Source organism: Equus asinus, chromosome X, assembly GCF_041296235.1.
Source record: "Equus asinus isolate D_3611 breed Donkey chromosome X, EquAss-T2T_v2, whole genome shotgun sequence".
Taxonomy (NCBI): Eukaryota; Metazoa; Chordata; class Mammalia; order Perissodactyla; family Equidae; genus Equus; species Equus asinus.
In genome coordinates this window covers 25,413,935-25,435,336 of record NC_091820.1, presented here as the reverse complement: position 1 = coordinate 25,435,336, position 21,402 = coordinate 25,413,935, and the positions used below count along the sequence as shown (strand labels likewise).

At 41.0% G+C, this 21,402-nt stretch overlaps 1 protein-coding gene across 16 annotated transcripts in view; it reads left to right on the top strand.

Annotated features, from left to right (window-relative positions):
- The window catches only part of DMD (dystrophin), a 2,265,680-nt gene that overhangs the window by 2,173,453 nt on the left and 70,825 nt on the right, over positions 1-21,402 (top strand). For all 16 annotated transcript variants that reach the window (XM_070503127.1, XM_070503123.1, XM_070503121.1 and 13 more), the window contains 3 exons: positions 1,569-1,770; positions 3,999-4,084; positions 6,990-7,147. In XM_070503127.1, coding sequence (XP_070359228.1) covers positions 1,569-1,770; positions 3,999-4,084; positions 6,990-7,147 — 446 coding nt within the window. The remainder of the gene's footprint in view (positions 1-1,568; positions 1,771-3,998; positions 4,085-6,989; positions 7,148-21,402) is intronic.

Genomic DNA, 21,402 nt, shown 5'->3' with positions numbered 1-21,402 from the left:
TTTGCTTTCGTAGGATGAGGGCTCGTCCAGGGCACTTTAGGGAAAGTGGCACATGGAAGCACAGAGCTTTACTCCCTAGGATGAAAGGATGAAAGATAAAGAAAAAACCTCCTGCTTCCACCACCAGGTCTCCTTCATGCTTTTTTAAAAGAGAAAAACATGCGCTACATAGGCATTAACATACATAGGTATTAATCACTATTTTTGAGGGTATTTTCCATTAACATTTAATTAGAACTAGCTGCAAATAACAAGTAAAGTACATGAAAGCCTTCAATTTGTGTGTTTAGTATTGGACAAGCTGTTCACCGACTGGGATGGCCCACGTTTATCTGCGGTTACATTTATAATTGTCTTGCCCCCTCCCCCTAGGTGTGTGAGAGAGTTCCTTAATTACTATTGATTCTTTCTCTCGAAGGACTGAGAGTTCAGACGAGAGCTTAGGTGTATCAGGTGTTATAAAAGCCATGTTGTTGCATTTGCAATTTGGCTAATAAATTGGCTTTAGAGAAAAGCATCTTTCCATGACACTTGGGAATAAAGCTTGCAATTTGCTGATGTTGAACAAGGTTGAGGTTGCACTTTTGTTGCATTTTTGTCTTTCGGTATGTGATTAAGTACCGCCTCAGATCAAGGGATTCCTCCCCACTCCTATCTTATGAAGTTCTTAGAGGACTTGAAAAGTCCATTATAAAATACAATTTGAAGGTAAAAGGAGAAGTCAGTGAGCCTCGGTCTGAAAACTGGATAGATTATGCCGTTACTGTAGTTTTTCTACAGAAAATTTTAGTGACGTTGATTGTTTTTTTTTCCTAATGTTAAGGTAGCAGAGAGATTGTGAGGTGACTGATATTTCAAGGAGAAAAAGGCTTAATGATTATAAATGCATAGCTGGAAATGGAGTTTACACAACCCTAACCACACAGATTAATCAAACTGACCTTGTCTGATACTAATTCTGTCATGCGCCGCATAACAATGTTTCAGTCAATGACAGACAGACCGCATGTACAACGGTGGTCCGTTAAGATTAGTCCTAATAGCCTTCGTTTGTAGTAGGCTACCATCTAGGTTTGTGTGAGTACACCCTATGATGTTCACACAACAACAAAATCACCTAACGATGCGTTTCTCAGAAGGTAGCCCAGTCATTAAGTGACGCATGACTGTACAAGAAAGTATTATCAGGAACTCGTAGGAAATCTCTAGTAAAACAGGTTTTTTCTGATTCAAGTGGAAATGACCCCGTTCACATAGAACATTACAGGTACCCTTAACTCTCAAATATTCCCCAAGACTTCAGGAATGGGAACTGTCTCTTTGCTCACATCTTCACTCAATGCCAGGGACATCTGAGAACATACTTGGATCCTGAATATGCGTCAGATCATCAAATTTAGAGCTGAGGGATGAAAACAAAACACTTTCAAGAGGGGAGGGTTCGGGTCTGGTGTTTACTAAAGGGTACGAGCCAGCCCTACCAAGATTCTCAAAGGAAAAGGAAGACTAGTGAAAAGAGGATTTTTTTCCCCTTGGAATCACTTGTGGTTTTAATGTGGCTTTTGCAGTGGATCTCTTGAGCCTGTCAGCTGCGTGCGATGCTCTGGACCAGCACAACCTCAAACAAAATGACCAGCCCATGGATATCCTGCAGATCATTAATTGTTTGACCACTATTTATGATCGCCTGGAGCAAGAGCACAGCAATCTGGTCAACGTCCCTCTCTGCGTGGATATGTGTCTCAATTGGCTGCTGAACGTTTATGACACGTACGTATGGCAAGCTTTTTTCAGACTCTGCCACAGGAGGCTTAGTTTACAGAATGGTGACAGTGTAATTAGCATCACAACAGGGCCCCAGTCTAGAAATATGGGCCCCAGGATGAAAGTTTCGTGAAGCTGTGTGACCTAATGCTGTCCCTATGATAAATCGTTTCTGCATTTATTGGAGCTGAAAAATATTTTGATAAGCTGGGAGGTAGAGCTAGAAGGTAGATTGCTCTCAGATTAGAAAATAAACACCCTGGGATGTTCATTTTTCAAATCGGAGAGTGAGTCAACGCGTAGCCATTGGTTCTTTCCCTTTCTTGCCTGTGTATTTTGGCTTTCTCCATCTACTTTGGGGGGCTCCCTCTCCCTGGCGGAAATGGATGCGTTCCTCGAGATGTCGGCATACCTATCACCAGATCTGAGAAGTGTTAGACGATACTCAGAAGATTTTGGGGGAAGACTATGAATTGATAAGCCAAACAAAATGAAAACGAGCCCTTAACGCTGCCAATTCAGCTCCTCAAAGTGAGGAGGTTTCTTTTGAACAATGTTTTGTGAAGTTTCACTTTGGTCCCTCCATTCATCACTCTCTCTTAGAGAGCACTCATTTATTTCTTCGGAATTGCACACAGGAGAGAGCCCCGTTTCTAATTTTTGTCTTGAACTTAATGAAGACAGTTGAGGAAGCGAGCAGAAGGAGTTAGTCTTAATTTTGACTGAATTCTTCTTAGACCTCAAAATTCTTACATGCCTCATTTCACGTGTCAACAAGAACGTAGCCCCATTTGGAAGTCTGGGAAAGCTTTCCGAAAGGAGTCGCGTGTCAACTCTTTTGCCTTTGTTGTAGACATCTCCCACCTGCTGGATTAAAATATATACCTTTTTTGCTTTGTTATTTTGATAAAGTATTGCTTTTTAAATTCCAAGATCACCTGGCTATTGCAATCTGATAATTTTCTACCAAGCCTTTGAACACATTGGGTTTTAATTGTGGGTTACACCTACATTTGCTTGGGTAAGGGTTTGTATTTAGGTCTTTCCTCAAGTATATTTTGGTACCATTTTCTTTGCAGGTGACGTATGAATGGATTCTAAGTCTATATCTTCCCTTCCAGTTGCCTGAAAATTATTTGGGGGCAATTTTAACTCCTGGAGGACCTGGTTTACTATATGAAGTCTATTTGTTAAACTCTGATTTGCCTTTTTTGGAGAAAGAAGAGATAACATCTTCTAGTGACAGTAATTTTGTTAATGCATTAAGATCCAGGATTTCTGTTTGACTAAGAGATTTAGTAACTTGTGCCAGTTGAAAGTTGAGCATATTGTTCACCAAAAATAACCACAATGGGGACCAGTCCTTTGCAATTTCTAAGTGCTAGGTGGGAGAATTATTCTAAAATCTTTTTTTTTTTTTAACAGACTTCTAGGGTTCAGTTGCTTTCCGTAACAAATAAAAGCTGAAAATTATTGAAAGACGTTTGCTACCAAATGAAAAAATTTTTTTTTATTTTTAATCTTTTCCCATGGATAAAATGAACTTGTTAATAAATTTGTTATGCTGATATATGCTTATTTCAGCTTTAAATGTAATAAAAGTGAAAGCGCACTTATATTAAAACACTGATACAGCAGTAGGTTATTTTTAAATTGCCCTTTAAGATCATCTATTTGAATGCTCTCTAATAGAGTGTATCATTTCTCTTATGGAGATAAACATTCATATTTTATATTATGTGTCATATGGCCTGAAGTGATTCATTTTCTTCTCAATAAGGGGCAATCTGATGGAAATCTACGAGTCTTGAAGAGAGCAGAGCAGTTAGTTGCTGGCAGTTTTTTTGGCTTCAATAGCCAAAGTACGTAATTTCCTTCAGTAACCAAAATAGCTTAGTGCAGAATATTAATTCTTCCACTTACCAACTTAAACCCAGGTGACTCTCTGTGGATGAATAGGAGGATATTTTTTCCTATTTTATGTAGAGCAACTCTTAGACTTCAAGTAAGGGCTTTGCAGAATTGAAAACTTGCTTAAATGTTCACTGGTCAAATTTCCATCGCATTCTAGGTCATCAGCCAAGTAGATAAGGAACTCAGACAAGTTCTTAACAATCTTAATAAAACAGTGGTCAATAGAGTTCTCATATGCAAGGATTTTTTCTTAAACTGAGAAAGGTTTACCATCCGGTAAAGTGTCACTAATTATTTTCTGCTTTGATTATTTGTAATAGGGGACGAACGGGGAGGATCCGGGTCCTGTCTTTTAAAACTGGCATCATTTCTCTGTGTAAAGCACATTTGGAAGACAAGTACAGATGTAAGTCACGGGTGTGAACTCTGTATCCTTTTATTAACGTTGGCTAATTACCGCAGTCCTGGACGGGCAGTGACATAGTGTTCTTAATTGTCAGCAGATTCTCCGTGTAAGATGCAGAACTGCTTTTAGAGTGTCATAAAACTTGGTTTGTGCTGTGCCCTGTCAAACATTAAATTGCAGGTATTTAAATAGAGAATGAGGATTAACTTCTCCAGTTCAAGTGTTCTTTTACATTACCTTGACTCTGTCTGAATAAAACACATGTTCCTAAAGGATCAAGTCTGATTTCCTAACCCCTTTGTGTAAGGCAGAAAAATAAATGTGAAGGTTTAATCCGTGCGCTTGCCTCCTCTTTGGAGTCTTTTTTTAAAGAGTCCTATCTAGCATTCACCTTCAGGAAACATTGTTTATTTTATGATCATCTTACTGCAGGTTGTACTGACATATCCAATTCTGTGACATGGTTAACTTTATTATTGGAGAGACAGCTTGCCATTTCTTACAGGGTAAATAGCACCTTATAGAATTTCCTTTTGATTTACCGTTGGGTTCTTCTGCTTAAAATTTGTAAATCCAAATTAAAAGCAAATGCTATAGAAGTGATGGTTGAGATGAGCAACCATTCATTCCCACTGTGAAGGGCTGTACGTTATTTCCCCCTTAAGTGCTTATAAGAAATCTTTTCGGTAGGAATGTTAAACAAACCTAGTCTCTCTTGTCTGTTCTCTTTTCGCCTAAGGCCTAGCCTCTCAGGGATGAGGCAATGTGCTGAGCTTAAGGAAGGGCAGGAGGTAAAAGATGGAATTCCTCCAAAGCCACTCTGTGTCCGACTGCTCATTGCCCCCCTAGGCGCAAGCCACAAAATACACAAGCCCTTTTAGCTCTCACTTTTATATAGTTTCCACTTGAGTTTCCTCATTCTAAGAACCAAAGAAAAATAACCAACAGCTTGTGTTGTTAACCACTTAAAAATGTATTTTGGATAAAATACAATAGTTCTATGGGCTTTCCTCCTGTAAATATTGTGGTTGTGTGTTATAGGCTAGCTTATCCTCACTCCAGCCTTATCAATGGTATAGTACCAGCATATTGTCATACTAAATTCAATCATTAAGGGAGTTTCAAGTCTGTTTCAAATAACTAGTAAGAGGGAACATGTTTTTTTTTTTTTTTTTTATTAATGTTATGATGGATTACAAGCTTGTGAAATTTCAGTTGTACATTTTTGTTAGTCATGTTGTGGGTACACCACTTCCCCCTCTGTACCCTCCCCCTACCCCCCCTTTTCCCTGGTAACCACCGATCAGATCTCCTTCTCAATATACTAATTTCCACCTATGAGTGGAGTCATATAGAGTTCGTCTTTCTCTGACTGACTTATTTCGCTTAACATAATGCCCTCGAGGTCCATCCACATTGTTGTGAATGGGCCAATTTCGTCTTTTTTTATGGCTGAGTAGTATTCCATTGTGTATATATACCACATCTTCTTTATCCAATCATCAGTTTCTGGGCATGTAGGCTGGTTCCACGTCTTGGCTATTGTAAATAATGCTGCGATGAACATAGGGGTGCAACGGACTCTTGAGATATCTGATATCAGGTTCTTAGGATAGATACCCAGTAATGGGATGGCTGGGTCATAGGGTATTTCTATTTTTAACTTTTTGAGAAATCTCCATACTGTTTTCCATAGTGGCTGTACCAGTTTGCATTCCCACCAACAGTGTATGAGGGTTCCTCTTTCTCCACAACCTCTCCAACATTTGTCGTTCTTGGTTTTGGATGTTTTTGCCAATCTAACGGGGGTAAGGTGATATCTTAGTGTAGTTTTGATTTGCATTTCCCTGATGATTAGCGATGATGAACATCTTTTCATGTGTCTATTGGCCATATTCATATCTTCAAGAGGGAACATGTTTTGAGGCCAGCGAAACAAAAATATTAACTGCAAACTGGGATATTTGAAAATAATTCATAATTTTGAAAAAACATCTGGGTGTGTGTTGGAGAGATGGTAGAAGGCTGTGTGTGAGATCTCAATTTGCTTATTGCCATCTTAGATATCTCATTAAAATATTTACTTTTTTAGAGTTTAAAGTGACTTGTGAGTAGGAAAAGCTTCCTTGGATTTACTTTTTTGGCAACTTTTATTTAAATACAAGGTATGATTAAAATTATTGTATTTCTGAGAACAAAACAGACATTGCCGGTGTTTGGTGTGTTCATTCATTCTGTGAACCCACGTATATTGGAAACCAGCAGTCCTCCAGGTACTGCTGTTCTGCTCTAGACACTTCCGGCGCACAGTTGACCAAGATATGGTCCTGTCCTCAAGGAGATACCATTCTTCAGCTGCAAAGACAGACCCACATTAAATCAGTGACAGTGTAAAGTGATTTGAGCTACTTACAAATATGTATAGCATCCTGTGGGAACACATACAAGAAACTCAGTGATCCTGTGACTTCATAAAGAAGTCCCAATGTCACTCCATTTCTTCATCTCTGATGTTCTAAAGGGATGGTGCTTTGGGCCAGTTACATGCTTCTTAATGCTAAGACATTTATTTTATGATAATGGTTATGTCCTATATAAAATATATTTCCCAAGACGTTGTGTTCTGGCTTAGGAAAAATTCAGGTATCAAGACTGTATGTAAACTCTCATTTCTTTCAGGGCTGTAGTTTATTTGAAAGTTGGCACACTTCATATATACACAGTGATGCTTAACTTGATCCGTAAAAGTAAATGTCCAGATTAGCATACAGTAGAAGGAACCCCTCTCTGGGGGATTATTGGCGACTCTCGAGAACTGGTACGGGCATTGAGTTGGTTGTTAGGTTCTGCTAGCATTTACTTGGTGCTGCTTTTGATTGTTGCAATTCTCTTCTTCCTTTTTTAGACCTTTTCAAGCAAGTGGCAAGTTCAACAGGATTTTGCGACCAGCGTAGGCTGGGCCTCCTTCTGCATGATTCTATCCAGATCCCAAGGCAGTTGGGTGAAGTTGCATCCTTCGGGGGCAGCAACATTGAACCAAGTGTCAGGAGCTGCTTCCAATTTGTAAGTTATTCGCCTTCTTAAGTAATATATTTATTCTTTTGTGTTTTAGAAATTAATTTTAAATGCCACGAAACTTCAGTTTCTCACATTAGCTCTTCTGTAGGCAGGCAGGTAGGTAGGGGATTTTTGATATTTGATACCTCTGTGGGTAATGGCTTCTGGAACTCTGGGTTTGGGGAGAGAGGATGGTGCAGAGGAGGGAAAAGAAACCTCTGCAGCAGGGTTACTAAGCATGGTCGCTGAGGTGCTGGGAGGGAAGGGAGTTCTCGGTGCCTCCGTGAGGGAGGAAATAAATCTCCAGCCGTAGAAATCCTTTGTAAATAGGAAAATGACCTTTAGGGGCCGGCCCAGTGACACAGTGGTTAAGTGCGCACGTTCCGCTTCTCGGCGGCCCCGGGTTCGCCGGTTCGGATCCTGGGTGTGGACATGGCACTGCTTGGCAGCCATGCTGTGGTGGGTGTCCCACATACAAAGTAGAGCAAGATGGGCATGGATGTTAACTCAGGGCCAGTCTTCCTCAGCAAAAAGAGGAGGATTGGCAGCAGTTAGCTCAGGGCTAATCTTCGCTCCCCCCCCCCAAAAAAGGGGGGGGGCTGGCCCCATGGCCGAGTGGTTAAGTCCGTGTGCTCCACTGCAGGCGGCCCAGTGTTTCGTTGGTTCAAATCCTGGGCACGGACGTGGCACTGCTCATCAAACCACTCTGAGGCAGCGTCCCACTAGAAGGACCACTAGAATGCCACAACTAGAAGGACCCACAACGAAGAATATACAGCTATGTACTGGGGGGCTTTGGGGAGAAAAAGGAAAAAAAATAAAATCATTAAAAAAAAAAGAAAATGACCTTTATAGGTGAGTCTCTCAGGTTTTTTTTTAACCTAATTCTATCATTATAGCCTCCTTTTCAAGGGCTGTTGGTAAATAGTTGACATACCTATCATTTTTTTTAAAAAAGTTTTCCTTTTCTAGCTCTGACATTCCTCTACCCTTCCAAGGCCTGGATGGCGACTTCCCATAGTCTTATAACAAGCTTGGAAGTTTGTACTCTACTAATGTCTGTTCCAAGCTCGACACACTCTTGTCCATTCTCTTTCTTTTTTTCTTTTTTCTTTTTGGATGAGGAAGATTAGTCCTGAGCTAACATCCATGCCCATCTTCCTCCATTTTTTTAATATGTGGGACGGCCCACAGCATGGCTTGATAAGTGGTGCGCAGGATCTGAACCAGTGAACCCCAGGCCACCAGAGCGTAGCAAGCAAACTTAACCGCTACGCTCCTGGGCCGGCCCCATCCGTTCTCGTTCTTATCCTGCCCCATTGCCTTCTCCACACCATAATCAGTGCCCCCAGAAACACCCTCTTCCTCCCAAATGCCTGAGCGCTCCAGTGATCAACATTTAGGTTGTTTCTATTTTTTGATAAGGTAGGTAATGCTGCAATGAACATCTTTATGCACTCAGCTCTTTTCTTTGATTGAAGTTTTTTCCTTAGGTTAAAACGTCAGGAATGGGATTACTAGACTGAAAGATATAAACAGTTTTATGGCTTTTAATACATATTACCAGATGGCTCTTTGTGAAAAGTTGTTTCTATTTGCACTACCACTAGCGCTGAAGGAGTGAGATATTTGCAGTATCACGTTATTCACAGTGTTGTCATGGTTTTTTAAAAAATGCTAAGAGCTCTTTTTCTTTTATGGGGTTTCTCAATCCAGTCTAATCCCATTAACAACAGACTAGCTGTAGAGATACCTGGGTTAGACCTGCATGTAGTCTTTGACCACAGACTAGGATAAAACTATAGAAGGCCTCCTGGGCAGAACATTGTGAATATTTAGACATTTCAAGCAGTTTGAGCGTTCATTTAATAGTTAACTGCGCAAACTGAGTAAAGGCATCAGAAGCCCACGTATGTAGAGTTGGATTTACTGTTTGCATTGCTTTGCCAAAATTATGGCAAATTAGCTGTAAATGTAAAATAGACACGGAGAAATAACTGCATTTTTTCACCTCATACTCAAATCCCCCAAAATATGAACAGACTGTCACTGCCTCTAGATGTTTTTCTTGCATGTGGCTGCATTAATATTTCTACTCTAGAAGGTAGACACAAGTAACTTTCATACAGTGAATATTAATGGCCCCAGTAGTCCAGATTCGTTTTGGTTTTTTGAGAATCCAATCATAAAATAACTTGTAATGACATGAGGTCTTTTTTCCCTAAGTGTTGTTTTCTCTTTAGTGAACTTTGTTCCTTTTCATGTTCCAGTTGTGAAACTCACACACACACGTTCATATATAATAAGTATATATATATATACACAATTGTGTGTGTATTGTGACTTGGGTTGAGAGCAACATTCAGAACACAAACTGGCCGACAGTCATCTTTATTCAGGGACAGTTCCTGTGGCAGAGTAAGCCGGGCTGGCTTCAGGGCCACTGGAGCCATTGTCCTGTCACTCCACAGTACTGACTGTGCCGCTGCCGTCATCATCAGGCAGCCACTGCCACCCTCACTGTAGACTCTGGCTCTCTCTCTCTCTTTGTGATTGAAATATATTTGACATATAACATTGTGTAAATTAAAGGTGTACCATACATGGATTTGGTACATTTATATATTATGATTGCCATTGGAGCAATAGCGAGCACCTCTGTCACCTCACATAATTGTCCTTTCTTTTTGTGGTGGGAATACGTACGATCTAGTCTCTGGCTCTCTTGAATTTGGCTGTCAGGACAAGGGGCCGCTGAACAGAGGCTCCACTTTCCCTCGTGCTGTGCCCTTATCAGAAGCCAGGTTTGTTCCACGTCGGCCTGTTGCATCTTTTAGCTGGATGCTTGCCTTCCTCACTCACCCCATGCCTTATGTTTCACTGTGTCCCTGTCTGTAATAGCAACACTCCCTTCTCAGTGTCAAGACTTCGAGCTTGCTGGCCCGGTGGCGCAGCGGTTATGTGCACACGTTCCACTTCGGCGGCCCGGGGTTTGCTGGTTCAGATCCTGGGTGCGGACATGGCACCGCTCGGCAAGCCATGCTGTGGTAGGCATCCCGCATATAAAGTAGAGGCAGATGGGCACGGATGTTAGCTCAGGGCCAGTCTTCCTCAGCAAAAAGACGAGGATTGGCAGCAGATGTTAGGTCAGGCTAATCTTCCTCAAAAAAAACCAAAAACAACTTTGAACTCAACCCACCACTCAATCGCATATTTATTGAATGCTTCCTGGCTAGCCAGTCTCCAAGCTCTTGGCAGTGTCTTTTGTGAGGCTGGGGGGAAATCTGTCAAGATATTAAGAGTGGTAACAGGTGGTTTTTATTTTCTTCTCTCTACTATTGTATTTTCTTCTTTGTCCATTTAGAATTAGAAGAAAATTAGCAAAGTGCTAACTTTTTGTTTCAGAGGAAGAAACATCTTTGGTTGAATTCCTTTTCATTGTCACTCTTCCACTGTTTTCAAGCCTTCTCATCACATGCACAGATTATTGCACTGTCTTCTTAGCAAATCTCCTCTCCACACCCTTGGCCCTTTCATTGGTCTTACTGCTCTCGTACCGGTTATAGAGAAATGGATCATCTACTGTGTGACCCCCACCCTTAGAAATCCTAATTTCTCTATTTAACTCTCAGACCTTTCTTAATCTGTTTCCATAACCGCCCACAGTTTGCGTTCACTACCATGAAATGGCTTCTCCCTACCATATTACCTCCCATGCTTATATATAGTATTGTCACTGTTGCTACTGATAAGAATACTTTAGCTTTGTTCACATGAATTCTCTCATTTAATCCTCGCCAACCTTTTGAGGAGAAGAGAAGAGGCAGGCTTTCGGCTGTTTGTTGTTGTTTAAGCGGATAAACAATTGACCTGTGCCCCGGAAGTCCCTCAGCTGGGCAAGAGTTGGACTCCTAGTCTGGCGTCCCCACCCCCTGACTCCCCATTTACTATCTCATTCCCAAGGGGGAATAACACGTATTTATTCTGGGTCCCTGCTAGAATAAGAGATGCCATAACAAAACAGGGAACATCCGAGAGTTAGGGGGGAAGAGGAATCCTCATTTTAAGAAGTTGAGTATTGGCAAATTGGATGTTTCTAGTAGGAATGTTGTACACAGTCTATATGTACACAGCCAGGCAAGGTTTATATTGCTTAGATTGGGGGATCCTCTCAGCTTTGTAGTAATTTGCAGTCAGGTTGAACAGATCCACTGTGAATGCTTGCTTCAGAATCGATGCCCACCGTCCTGGCCCTGCTCAGCCAGGTGCTCTGGCAGTCGCCTTTTCTTTCGCAAGTGCGTGAAAATGCGATGTTTGCTGTAGGGAGAGATAACAGGAGTGAGAATGCCCTGTGCCCTTTGTTTGAAGTGTAAGACCTTGGGAATGGGGCTAGGCTGGCTCCTTTAGCAAGCTTGTGCTCAAAGGCTGCTGTTTCTAGCAGCCTAAGGAAACGGCAGTGAAGTACTTGTCTCTCCTACAAATGCATTCCTTGCACCGCAGAGGGAGACGATGACTTCAGACTATATAGTCCTTTTATTTCCTTCGTTTTCTTGTCACCAGCTGGAAATCTTACTTCTTTTGTTGGTCCAGTTAGAAAGATGTAACCTCTGATTCAGACAAGGGCCTGGCAGGGGCCAGAAGAGAGATGTGTGTTCATGTGCACTGCCCGCTGGATGGTCTTTTCAAGGTTTCCTCAGCCCATATCCATACCCTCCAGTCTGGAGATGGACAGTGGTGATGTTTGCACCAAAATATGAATGTACTTAATATCGTTGAAGTGTCCACTTAAACTGGTTAAGACAGTAAAATTTATGGGATGTGTATTTTACCACAGTAAAAAAAAATTGAAGGAAAAAACTTAAAAGAGGAAAAGGAATTGCCAAGTCCAGATAAAATGTTTTGCCTGTTTAAAAATCGGTATAGGTGCTTCAAGGAATTATCCAGTAGGCAAGGAAATGAAGGCATATCTGTGGATATTAAAAAAGAAAATTCACTATAAATTTATGGATTTGACAGTTGAATCTTTATTGATACCAAACAAGGCAGTAGGATATGTTTCTACGTCAGAAGCAGACTGCAGTCAACACATTTACTGGGAGATTGCCTCTGGGGCAGTAGTGGAAGTAAAGTTTTGAAACTAGTTTGTTTTAGAAATACAGCTTCAATTCATCCATCATCAGGTTGTTCCTCTTTCGTAATCCACGGAAACATTCCTGTTGGCAGAGCAGATCCACCCTTAGGACCTCAGTCAGGCCAGGCCTGCCCTGGCAATGAGTCACACACACTGCCAAAAAGAACCGTGGCGGTGGGCCACATCTCTCCTCTTTCAGATGAGAAAACTAAAGCCCAGAGAAGCAGGATGAATATAGTCTACATCCCGCACATACATCACGTCAGAACGACACATCAGGCCTGAGTTGCTGATGTTCCAAGCTAGTATTTCCTTCTGCTAAACCGTCTGAGTAGAAATAGATGGCTTTAACTAGTTCCAATACCGGACTTGCCTAAGCAAGTGTTAACGTGATCCCTTACGTGAATTTAAGGTTATAAGACGATGATGTGGGTAAGTGAGCATCCCTACCCCCACCCCAGCACACATGCGTACACACACACCCACACCACGATCTTTATTTAAAATACTTTAATCCCAATTCCAGTTGTATAGTCTACCTTCAAATAAAACCAAATAATACTTCCTTTTAGATAGGAAAACTTCACGCTTTTAAGTGACTCCAGAAAAGTCATGTATCTACAAATTGGGATTTGGCAGTGTCCTGTAAAGTGCCCACCCCAGGCCCCCCCCCTCCTCCCAATGTGACAGTCTTTGTCGTCTTTCCTTCTGCAAACATTTTAAGGACTTTATTGTTTAGATAGAATCAAGTATACCAACTTTATATTCAATACGCTTCACCTGCAAGAGCTTGGGTGTCAAAATCTGTTTATTTTACATCGGTTTTCTGCCTCCTGTTGTATGTATGCATTCAAAATGAATAAGTTGCTTTTTCATCTGTCTTCTGGATTTTTATATTCATATGACATAAATGAATATCCTCGCTGCACAGTTGTTGTAATATAGAATGATATAGAAATGAGAATGAATTACAGCCTCAACTGTTGCGAGCAAGGATATGGACATGTCTCATATATACATAATAAATCACTCCAGAGTATCTGGAGTAGCAGGTGGCAGAGTGGCGAAGCCCACAGGCCCTGCAGCTGACTGACTGCCTGGGTTCAAATCCGAGCTCCGCTATTTGCTGGGGGTGTGACCTTGGGCACGTTTCTTAAGCTTCCTGGCCCCTAAGCTCTTGGGGTAGTTGTGAGGCTTAAATGAGCCCATAGAGACAGAGCAGTTAGAGTTGTGATCGGCACATCGTACGTACTCACTGACTGCTAGCTACGATTATCTAAAATGTACCAAGAGGGGCCGGCCCAGTGGCACAGCAGTTAAGTTCGCATGTTCCACTTCAGCAGGCTGGGGTTCTCTGGTTCGGATCCCGGGTGTGGACCTACACACTGCTTGTCAAGCCATGCTGTGGCAGGCGTCCCACATATAAAGTAGAAGAAGATGGGCACAGATGTTAGCTCAGGGCCAGTCTTCCTCAGCAAAAAGAGGAGGATTGGCAGATGTTAGCTCAGGGCTAATCTTCCTCAAAAAAATAAATAAATAAATAAAATGTACCAAGAGAATATCCCACCAAGATTCACAGTTCCTTTTATCTGTGGCCGAGCATCCATAGATTAGGTTTTAGAGACTCTTGAGGTTCTGTTTTCTCTATAACTGTTAAACTCCCATTGCCAGGACACTTCTTAACCAGTTTGACAACATTCCCCATGCCAATTGATCACATTTTATATTTTCCATCCTTAAAATAACTCCTAAAAGTTCCACTTTGCCTAGGTTTCCTTTGTTTTTTTTGTTGAGTCATCAAAATATGGGCCCTTAGGTTCCATCGACATTCTTTTTATGCCCCTTCTGGACTGATGGATACTCACTAGTAACTGAGATATTATTAAGAGTTGTTATAATTTGGTATTCAGAAACAGAGGTAGCCACACCAAGCTACTACTAGGCCTGCTCATGGACAGTTAAGTAGAATTCCTGCAAATTTTCAGGAAAGACTTTTTTCTTTTTTTTTTTTTGGTGAGGAAGATTTGCCCTGAGCTAACATCTGTTGCCAGTCTTCCTCTTTTTTTGCTTGACGAAGATTGTCGCTCAGCTAACATCTGTGCCAGTCTTCCTCTATCTTGTATGTGGGTTCACCGCCACAGCGTGGCTTGATGAGTGGTGTGTAGTTCCATGACTGGGATCCAAACCCACAAACCCTGGGCCACCGAAGCAGAGCACGCAGAACTTTAACCACTGAGCCACAGAGTCAGCCCACAAGAAAGACCTTTTATCAGAGTATTATCAATCTGAATTGACTATTGGTTTTCAACTGCTGTTGTTTGCTTTTTTAAAATTTTTACTTATAAGCTCTGGTGGGTTTGGCTTCATAATTATCCATTTAATTTGTTGTGGTTTGTGTGGTTGACTTCCCAATGTGGAGAGATGGATATTTTCTTCACTAGTGTTTTGAAGATAGGTTTGTGTTGTAGTTGAAACCTGTTTCATTCATAGATTTATTGCCAGGGAAAAGCACATGTCATTCTGTTTCCCCTCCTCAACTTTCTAAAGTAGTACTTCATTGTTATGACCAAAGTTTCCTTCTTCATTCGTTCCTTTCTTCCTTCCTTCCCTCCTTCTCTCCAAAAGTTGAGGCAGAGGTGCCAATAATAAAAAAAAAAATTTTGAGAGCTGTGCTTTTAGTTGGAAGAGTATTCTGGACTCCCTTTTATCAGTTCACCATTAATTCACATTGAAATTTACCCAAAAAGCTCATAGAAACAAGGAAACATGACTCCAACATTTACCGTTTTCTTTTTTCCCATGTTTGTCACTGGCTTGTAATTTGATTTTTTTTTAATGGAAAGTTCTTCCTACAAAGATTACTTAAAATGAAGGGAAGTGCAAAACTTCTCCCTGGGATATCCTTACCTGTTTCTCCAGGGTCCTTAGTGTGTCTTGACCTTCTAACCTAACAGCTAGAGTTTTTTGTTTGGGGGTTTTTGTTGGGCGTTTGATGGAATATTAAAAAAGAATTTTTTCTCCTGCCTTTTTTTTTTAAAGCTACACTTAAAAAAAATATAGTGAAATTTATTCTGGTGGTTGGTTCCTTGGGTTTAGATGAATGTGCACAGTTGTGTCACGGCCACTACAGTCAAGACCTAGAACATTTCCATCGCCCCTAAAATTCCCTCTTGCTCTCTGTCATCCCGCCTGCTCTCAGTCCCTGGAAAGCACGACTGTGGTCTCTTCTATACTTTAGCCTTTTCCTGAACTGGATTTTAAATGACTATCGGCGGCAGTGGTGGAAGATTTTACGTTAACTCTTGTACTCGAGCATAATGTGTCCTGATACTTGCTTGAGAAAGTATATTCCGTGATATCTACAGACAAATATCTGTACTGTTATGTGAAGTTTTTCTGTTAAATAACAACTCCCTAGCATTAATTAATTGAATTAATTGAAACATTGAATATACTTAAGGATTTGCATAGCTTTAAAAATTGTTCTTATGGTCCCTGGAGCGATGGCATTAATTGGTTTATCAGTCAGGTGGAGTGGAGAGCCTGAGTGTGGACAGTTGTCCTTGAACATGTAAATGAAGAGTGGGTAATCGCTGTGTGTTATTGTGTGGGCTGATTTTAGCTTTAATGGGTGATTCAGCGTCCTGATTAATATTTAGAGCAGTGACTGCTGGCCTCCAACCTGCTCATTATCTTCAGGACTTTAAACAAAATACTTGATTTCTACCCAAGATCGCAGTTATGGGAAGTCTTTTTCTTCTTGTCTCACAAACACAACTTTTGACCTCTCAATGCTTATTTCAAACCAGAAAAATGTCTGTCCACGTGGGGATTCTTAAACTCATTTTTATGGCTGAAAATTCACACTTGGGTATCTGGGAAAAGCACACCTAGGCAGAGTGTATGAGAGGATGCTGTAGGAACAATGAAGCTAAGAGAACAGGGAGGAAATCGGTTGGGTGTTAGGGTTGTGTTTTTTGAGAAAACGAATCCTGAGGAGCTTCTCACATTTTCTACCATAGACATGAATGCCATGTCCCCTTCCTCTTTCACAGTCATTAAAGCCACTCTTACCCACCTTCCTGCCTGCCTTGCCCTCCCCCAGGTAAGGCTGATTTGGAAGAAACAATGGTTTCCAACCAGTGTTTTATTTTGGAAAAAATTCGAGCATAAAGAAGAATTGAAAGAACAATATAACGAACACGCATATGTCTCATACATCTGTACAGCCCATGGTTAGTTAGCATCTTCTCCCGTTTCTATTTCTCTTCCTCCTCGCTTCCTTATGTATGTCTGCCTTTGAGTACACACACGTACTCATTTTCCCCCCTTTGCTGTTTAAAAGCAAAAGGACATTATAACATAAAACATAAACTCCTAAATACTTCACCACGCATCTTTTTTTAAAGGACTTTCTGCACCTAACTGCAGTACCCTCGTCACACACAAATTGAACATCAATTCGGTAATATCATCTAACATGCAGTCCACAGTGAAATTGCCCCGTTGCCCCAGAATCTTCCTTATAGCTGCCTATTTTCTTCCAGGAGCCAGTGAAGGTTTGTGTCTTGCATTTGCTTGTGACGTCTCTTTCACTTAATCTAAACAGTCTCCCGCATGTTTTGTTTTTTCATTCATGACATTGACGTTTTTGAAGAGTCTGGGCCAGTTCTCTTGAAGAATGTCCCATGTTCTGGATTTTTCCGCTTGTCTCCTTATGATTAGGTTCAGGTTAAAATTCTTTGGGAAGAAGATGATGGAGGTGATGTTGTGTACTTGCCACTACCTCATATCGGTAGGGACAAAATAACACTTTGTTCTTATTGGTAACGCTATGAACCTTAAGGTGGTGTCTGCCAGGTATTTCCATTGTAAAACTTTCTTTTTTCCTTTGTAATTAGAAGGTCATTTTTGTGATATTTTGAGACCCTATGAATATCCCGTTCCTTAACAGCCGTTCACTCTATGGTTTTAGCCTCCCTTGATGATCCTTTTCTAATTCAATTATTATATTGGCAGTTGCATAATAGTGATTTCTAATTCTACTATTCTTTCTGCCTGTGTTAGCTGGTTTTCTTCTGTAAAGAAGAGTTCCACTGCTCTCGTCTCTTTGTTTTCGAGTATCACTGTGGACATCCAAGGTGATTTTGAATGTGCAAAGAATGAGACTTCTGACTGAACTGCCTTTGGATACTAGTTTTGCCATGGCATTGCTGAAGATGCCAGTGCATAGCATTGACAGTCCTTTTCCCCTATGGCAATGTAAACATACGTCTAATAAGTACCTTCCCATATTAACCAATTTTTTTGTAGGAGCGACAAGTTGACCAAAACCTATAAGGTGAGCGATGCGCTAATGAGGATTGAGAAACTTGTAGGCTTTTCTGTTTCATTTTTTTCCTTTTTGCTACTTGAGTATCTGTTAGCCTGTAGCTATCGGTCCATGTAGCTCAGATATGCCATAGCATCTCACGGTGGGAGGAAGGACACGTAATACCAAAGAGAAGGGGGAAAGGAGGCGATCAGAGGAGATGTGAGTATGCATTTATCGCAGTGATTTTTGGGTATTCACTTGTACCTTCAGAGAGCTCTCAATAGGCAGCAGAGAGTTCAGTTCAAGATTTGGTACGTGGGCAATGCCCCAGGTAGGCCTTCCTTAGCTATCAGAGTCTCTAGCACTCTAAGGCAAGTTAAAGATTCAAAGGATTTTGAACATCAGCCTATGTGTTCCCATAGGAAATCACTTTTGTCTTCCCTTTTTAAGACTACTTTAAACATGCATAATTTCGTATTAAAATAAAAGGTAGCCTTGAGTTGTTTCCTTAACCTCCTTGAGCCTTTTTTCATCAGTAATGTGAAGTTAAACAGATTGTCTCAAGAGTTACTTGGCCCCAAGTTTCTTTGATTATACGCTAGAAGTTAGGAAAAGGCAGAAAGGGAAATGGATTACCATACTTATTTCAAAGCTTGGTCGTTATCAGCAAAGTCTGACCTGATTTTCTGGGTATCAAGTTTTGTAATAGCGATATGAGATCCAGAAAACAGTCTTGTACATACAGCGTGGCCTTTCACATGAGACCAACTGCTCTCAGAACCAAAGTTGCATAGACTCAGAGCAAGATGTGAAAACACACTGTGTGGAACCTCGTAGAAATGATCTCTTGTGTCCCTACACTAGTTTTCCTTAGCAACTCAAAGGTAAAACACAAGTATCTTCTGTCTAAGAGGATCAAAATGGCACCTTCCTTCTGCTTTATTTGTTACATGTAGGTTTGGTATAGTTTTATAGGAGATTTTTTTTTTTATCGCTCATTTGATTTTCATAAAAATTGGTATTGTTTGGAAGAAGGGTTATTAATATTCTTTACAACTTGTTCTTGTTCCTCCTTTTATGTTCGTTGCTAGTGCAGACTTCCCTCTTATGTAAAATATTCCACTGATGCCCTTGGTAGATTTCGAGGTTGTTAAAGAAAGTGTAATAACAGCTCAGGGAACAGTCAGGAACTGCCTGTCCTGTACCATCTGACCCTGGCTAGCCACTCTCCTTGTGGTTTTTTTTTTTTTTTTTTTAAAGATTTTATTTTTTTCCTTTTTCTCCCCAAAGCCCCCCGGTACATAGTTGTATATTCTTTGTTGTGGGTCCTTCTAGTTGTGGCATGTGGGACGCTGCCTCAGCGTGGTTTGATGAGCAGTGCCATGTCCGCGCCCAGGATTCGAACCAACGAAACACTGGGCCCGCCTGCAGCAGAGCGTGCGAACTTAACCACTCGGCCACGGGGCCAGCCCCACCTTGTGGTTTTAAATCTTTGTGTACAGACTGTAATTCACAAAACATTTTTGATCAATTTAAATTCAAATCTTTCCAAACACTAGGGCTTTTTACAATCGGGGCCAGAAAAGTTGGGTTGTCAGCTTTTAATGCCGTTACCGATTAACAATGGCAGCAATATTGAAATGGTTATTTGGATTTGTGAAGGGGACGTTTTCCTAGTGAAAACAGCAAATACAAATGGCCAGGAAGGAGAGATTAACCTTTTTAAAAATCTGTGGTTTGTCCCCAGTGTTTTCCATAAGAAATGTCATAAGAATGTTGAGAAATTCTATTCATACATATGAATGTTTTCAAGATTTATATATTTATTATTTTGTCCCCTAAATGGGCAGGAACTGTACTAAATAACATGAAAATACACTCACATACACTCCTGTACTAGCTGACCCACCTTACCTTGCTTGGGATAATTATTTGCCATGATTAAGTAAATTTCTGCTATTTGTCCTGGAATACATTGCATAGAGCTGTCTATTTGGGAAGCAACTTGATTTTAAATCAGGGTAAACCATTTGAGAATGTTCCCTTGTGACTTCCAGTTTGGGGCTTTTTACTTATTAGTCCTTTTCCTTTCCTCTCTCCGCACTATATTAACCAGCGTGGCCTTTGTCTCCCCATCAGTAGTTGAACAGGCTTATTCTGGCTTCTCAGTTTCTGTGTGGTAGAGGATAGCTGCCTGCGTGTTAGGTGCCCTGCCGAGCTCCGAGGGAAGTCTGATGTTTAGTTAATAGTAATGTACCCATGTTGGTTTCTTAGTTCTGACAAATGAACCATGGTAATGTAAGACGTTAACGTCAGGGCAGAGTTTCTCAATCTTGGCACCAGTGACAGTTTGGCCCAGATAATTCTGTGTTGTAGGGGGATGTCCCCCATGTTGTTGGATACCCCCAACCCCAGTTGTGACTACCAAAAATGTCACCAGATATTGTCAGATGTCCTCTAGGGTACAGAATTGTCCCTGGTTGAGAAGCACTGACCTAGAGCATAGCTACCTGCCTGTGAGTTTCCCTTCAGGGCCCTCAGTGTGAATTTTGTGTTTTTCTCCATTTTAAGCCAGATCATTCTAAATATATCCTCCAAGTCCAGAAATAGACTGTTAGCCTTTGGTGTGCGATACCATAACAGACAAACCAACATAGAGACATTTCCTTTAAAAACTATTTAAAAGTAAACATTGGGCAGTTTGAGAATGTACTTATTTTGTCTCCTATTCCTTAGACAACCCTTATAAATTCAATAGTTTGCTCTTCAGGATGACGAGGCAGTTTTTTTTTTTTCTTCTAACCTCATTTAGATATCATAATCCTTCCTTTTATTTATTGTGATCACATTGCAGCTTAATTTCCACCTGTCACCGAATTCAGCAAACTTTTACGGAGGGTATAGAAACATAATTCCTGTCTTTAAATAACCTGCAATCTAGGAGTGAAACCAAGGAGGTTTAGGCAAGTATTGTTTCCGGGATGGTAGTTCCTTTTTATCATCTGAGAACTCCCGGGTACAATCTCTTGCATAAAGTTTACTTCTCTTCATGCTAATTTTTTCAGTTTATTAAGCATTGACGTGGTTTTTCGAAAACCTCACAGTTGAGATGCCAGTTGCCTTCTCTTAAAAACAACGTATGTGTTTATGGTAGCTGGGCTGCAGGGGTTGCTGAGGAATCTTCCCATCGCATTTCTTCTTTGGCCATCAATTGATACCGTTATCCTGAGAGAAAAATGAATGTTCATGTTGACCCCCTGGCAGCCATTTGTCGCCTAGTCCTTCAGTGCCCAAGGACTTATGGGAAGCACAACGTGAAAGAAACCAAAAAGTTATCCTGAACCCCGACAAATCTCCCAACTCCAAACTTGCCACGTACAGCCCTTTGAAATGACTATATTGGTAATTAAATCCCTTGGCTAGAAATTCCAGGTATTGGGATTCCTTTAACTGTCTTTGTACCTTGCTAAAATGACATCTGTGTAAAGCCACCCTGCGATCTGCTGTAACGGAGCAGCAGAAATGACAACTGATTCCTTCCCCTAGCCTCCGTGTTATGGATAGTTGCTGATAGGTGAGGACCAACAGAGAAAGAGTGGAAGCCCAAGATACTTCCATCCTGTGGCTATCACAGCAGAAGGAGCTGTGATAGCTTTGCTTTCTGTGTGTACATGCCATAGAAGAGGAAAAGGGAGGTATTGCCAAAACCAAAAACCAAAAAGCAAAACCCAGGGCTAAATGGCCCGTTCTAAGAGTTTTTGCTTAGATAGTTTGAAAATGGCATTTCTGGGTGAGGGCAAGCTCTTCCTTGATACC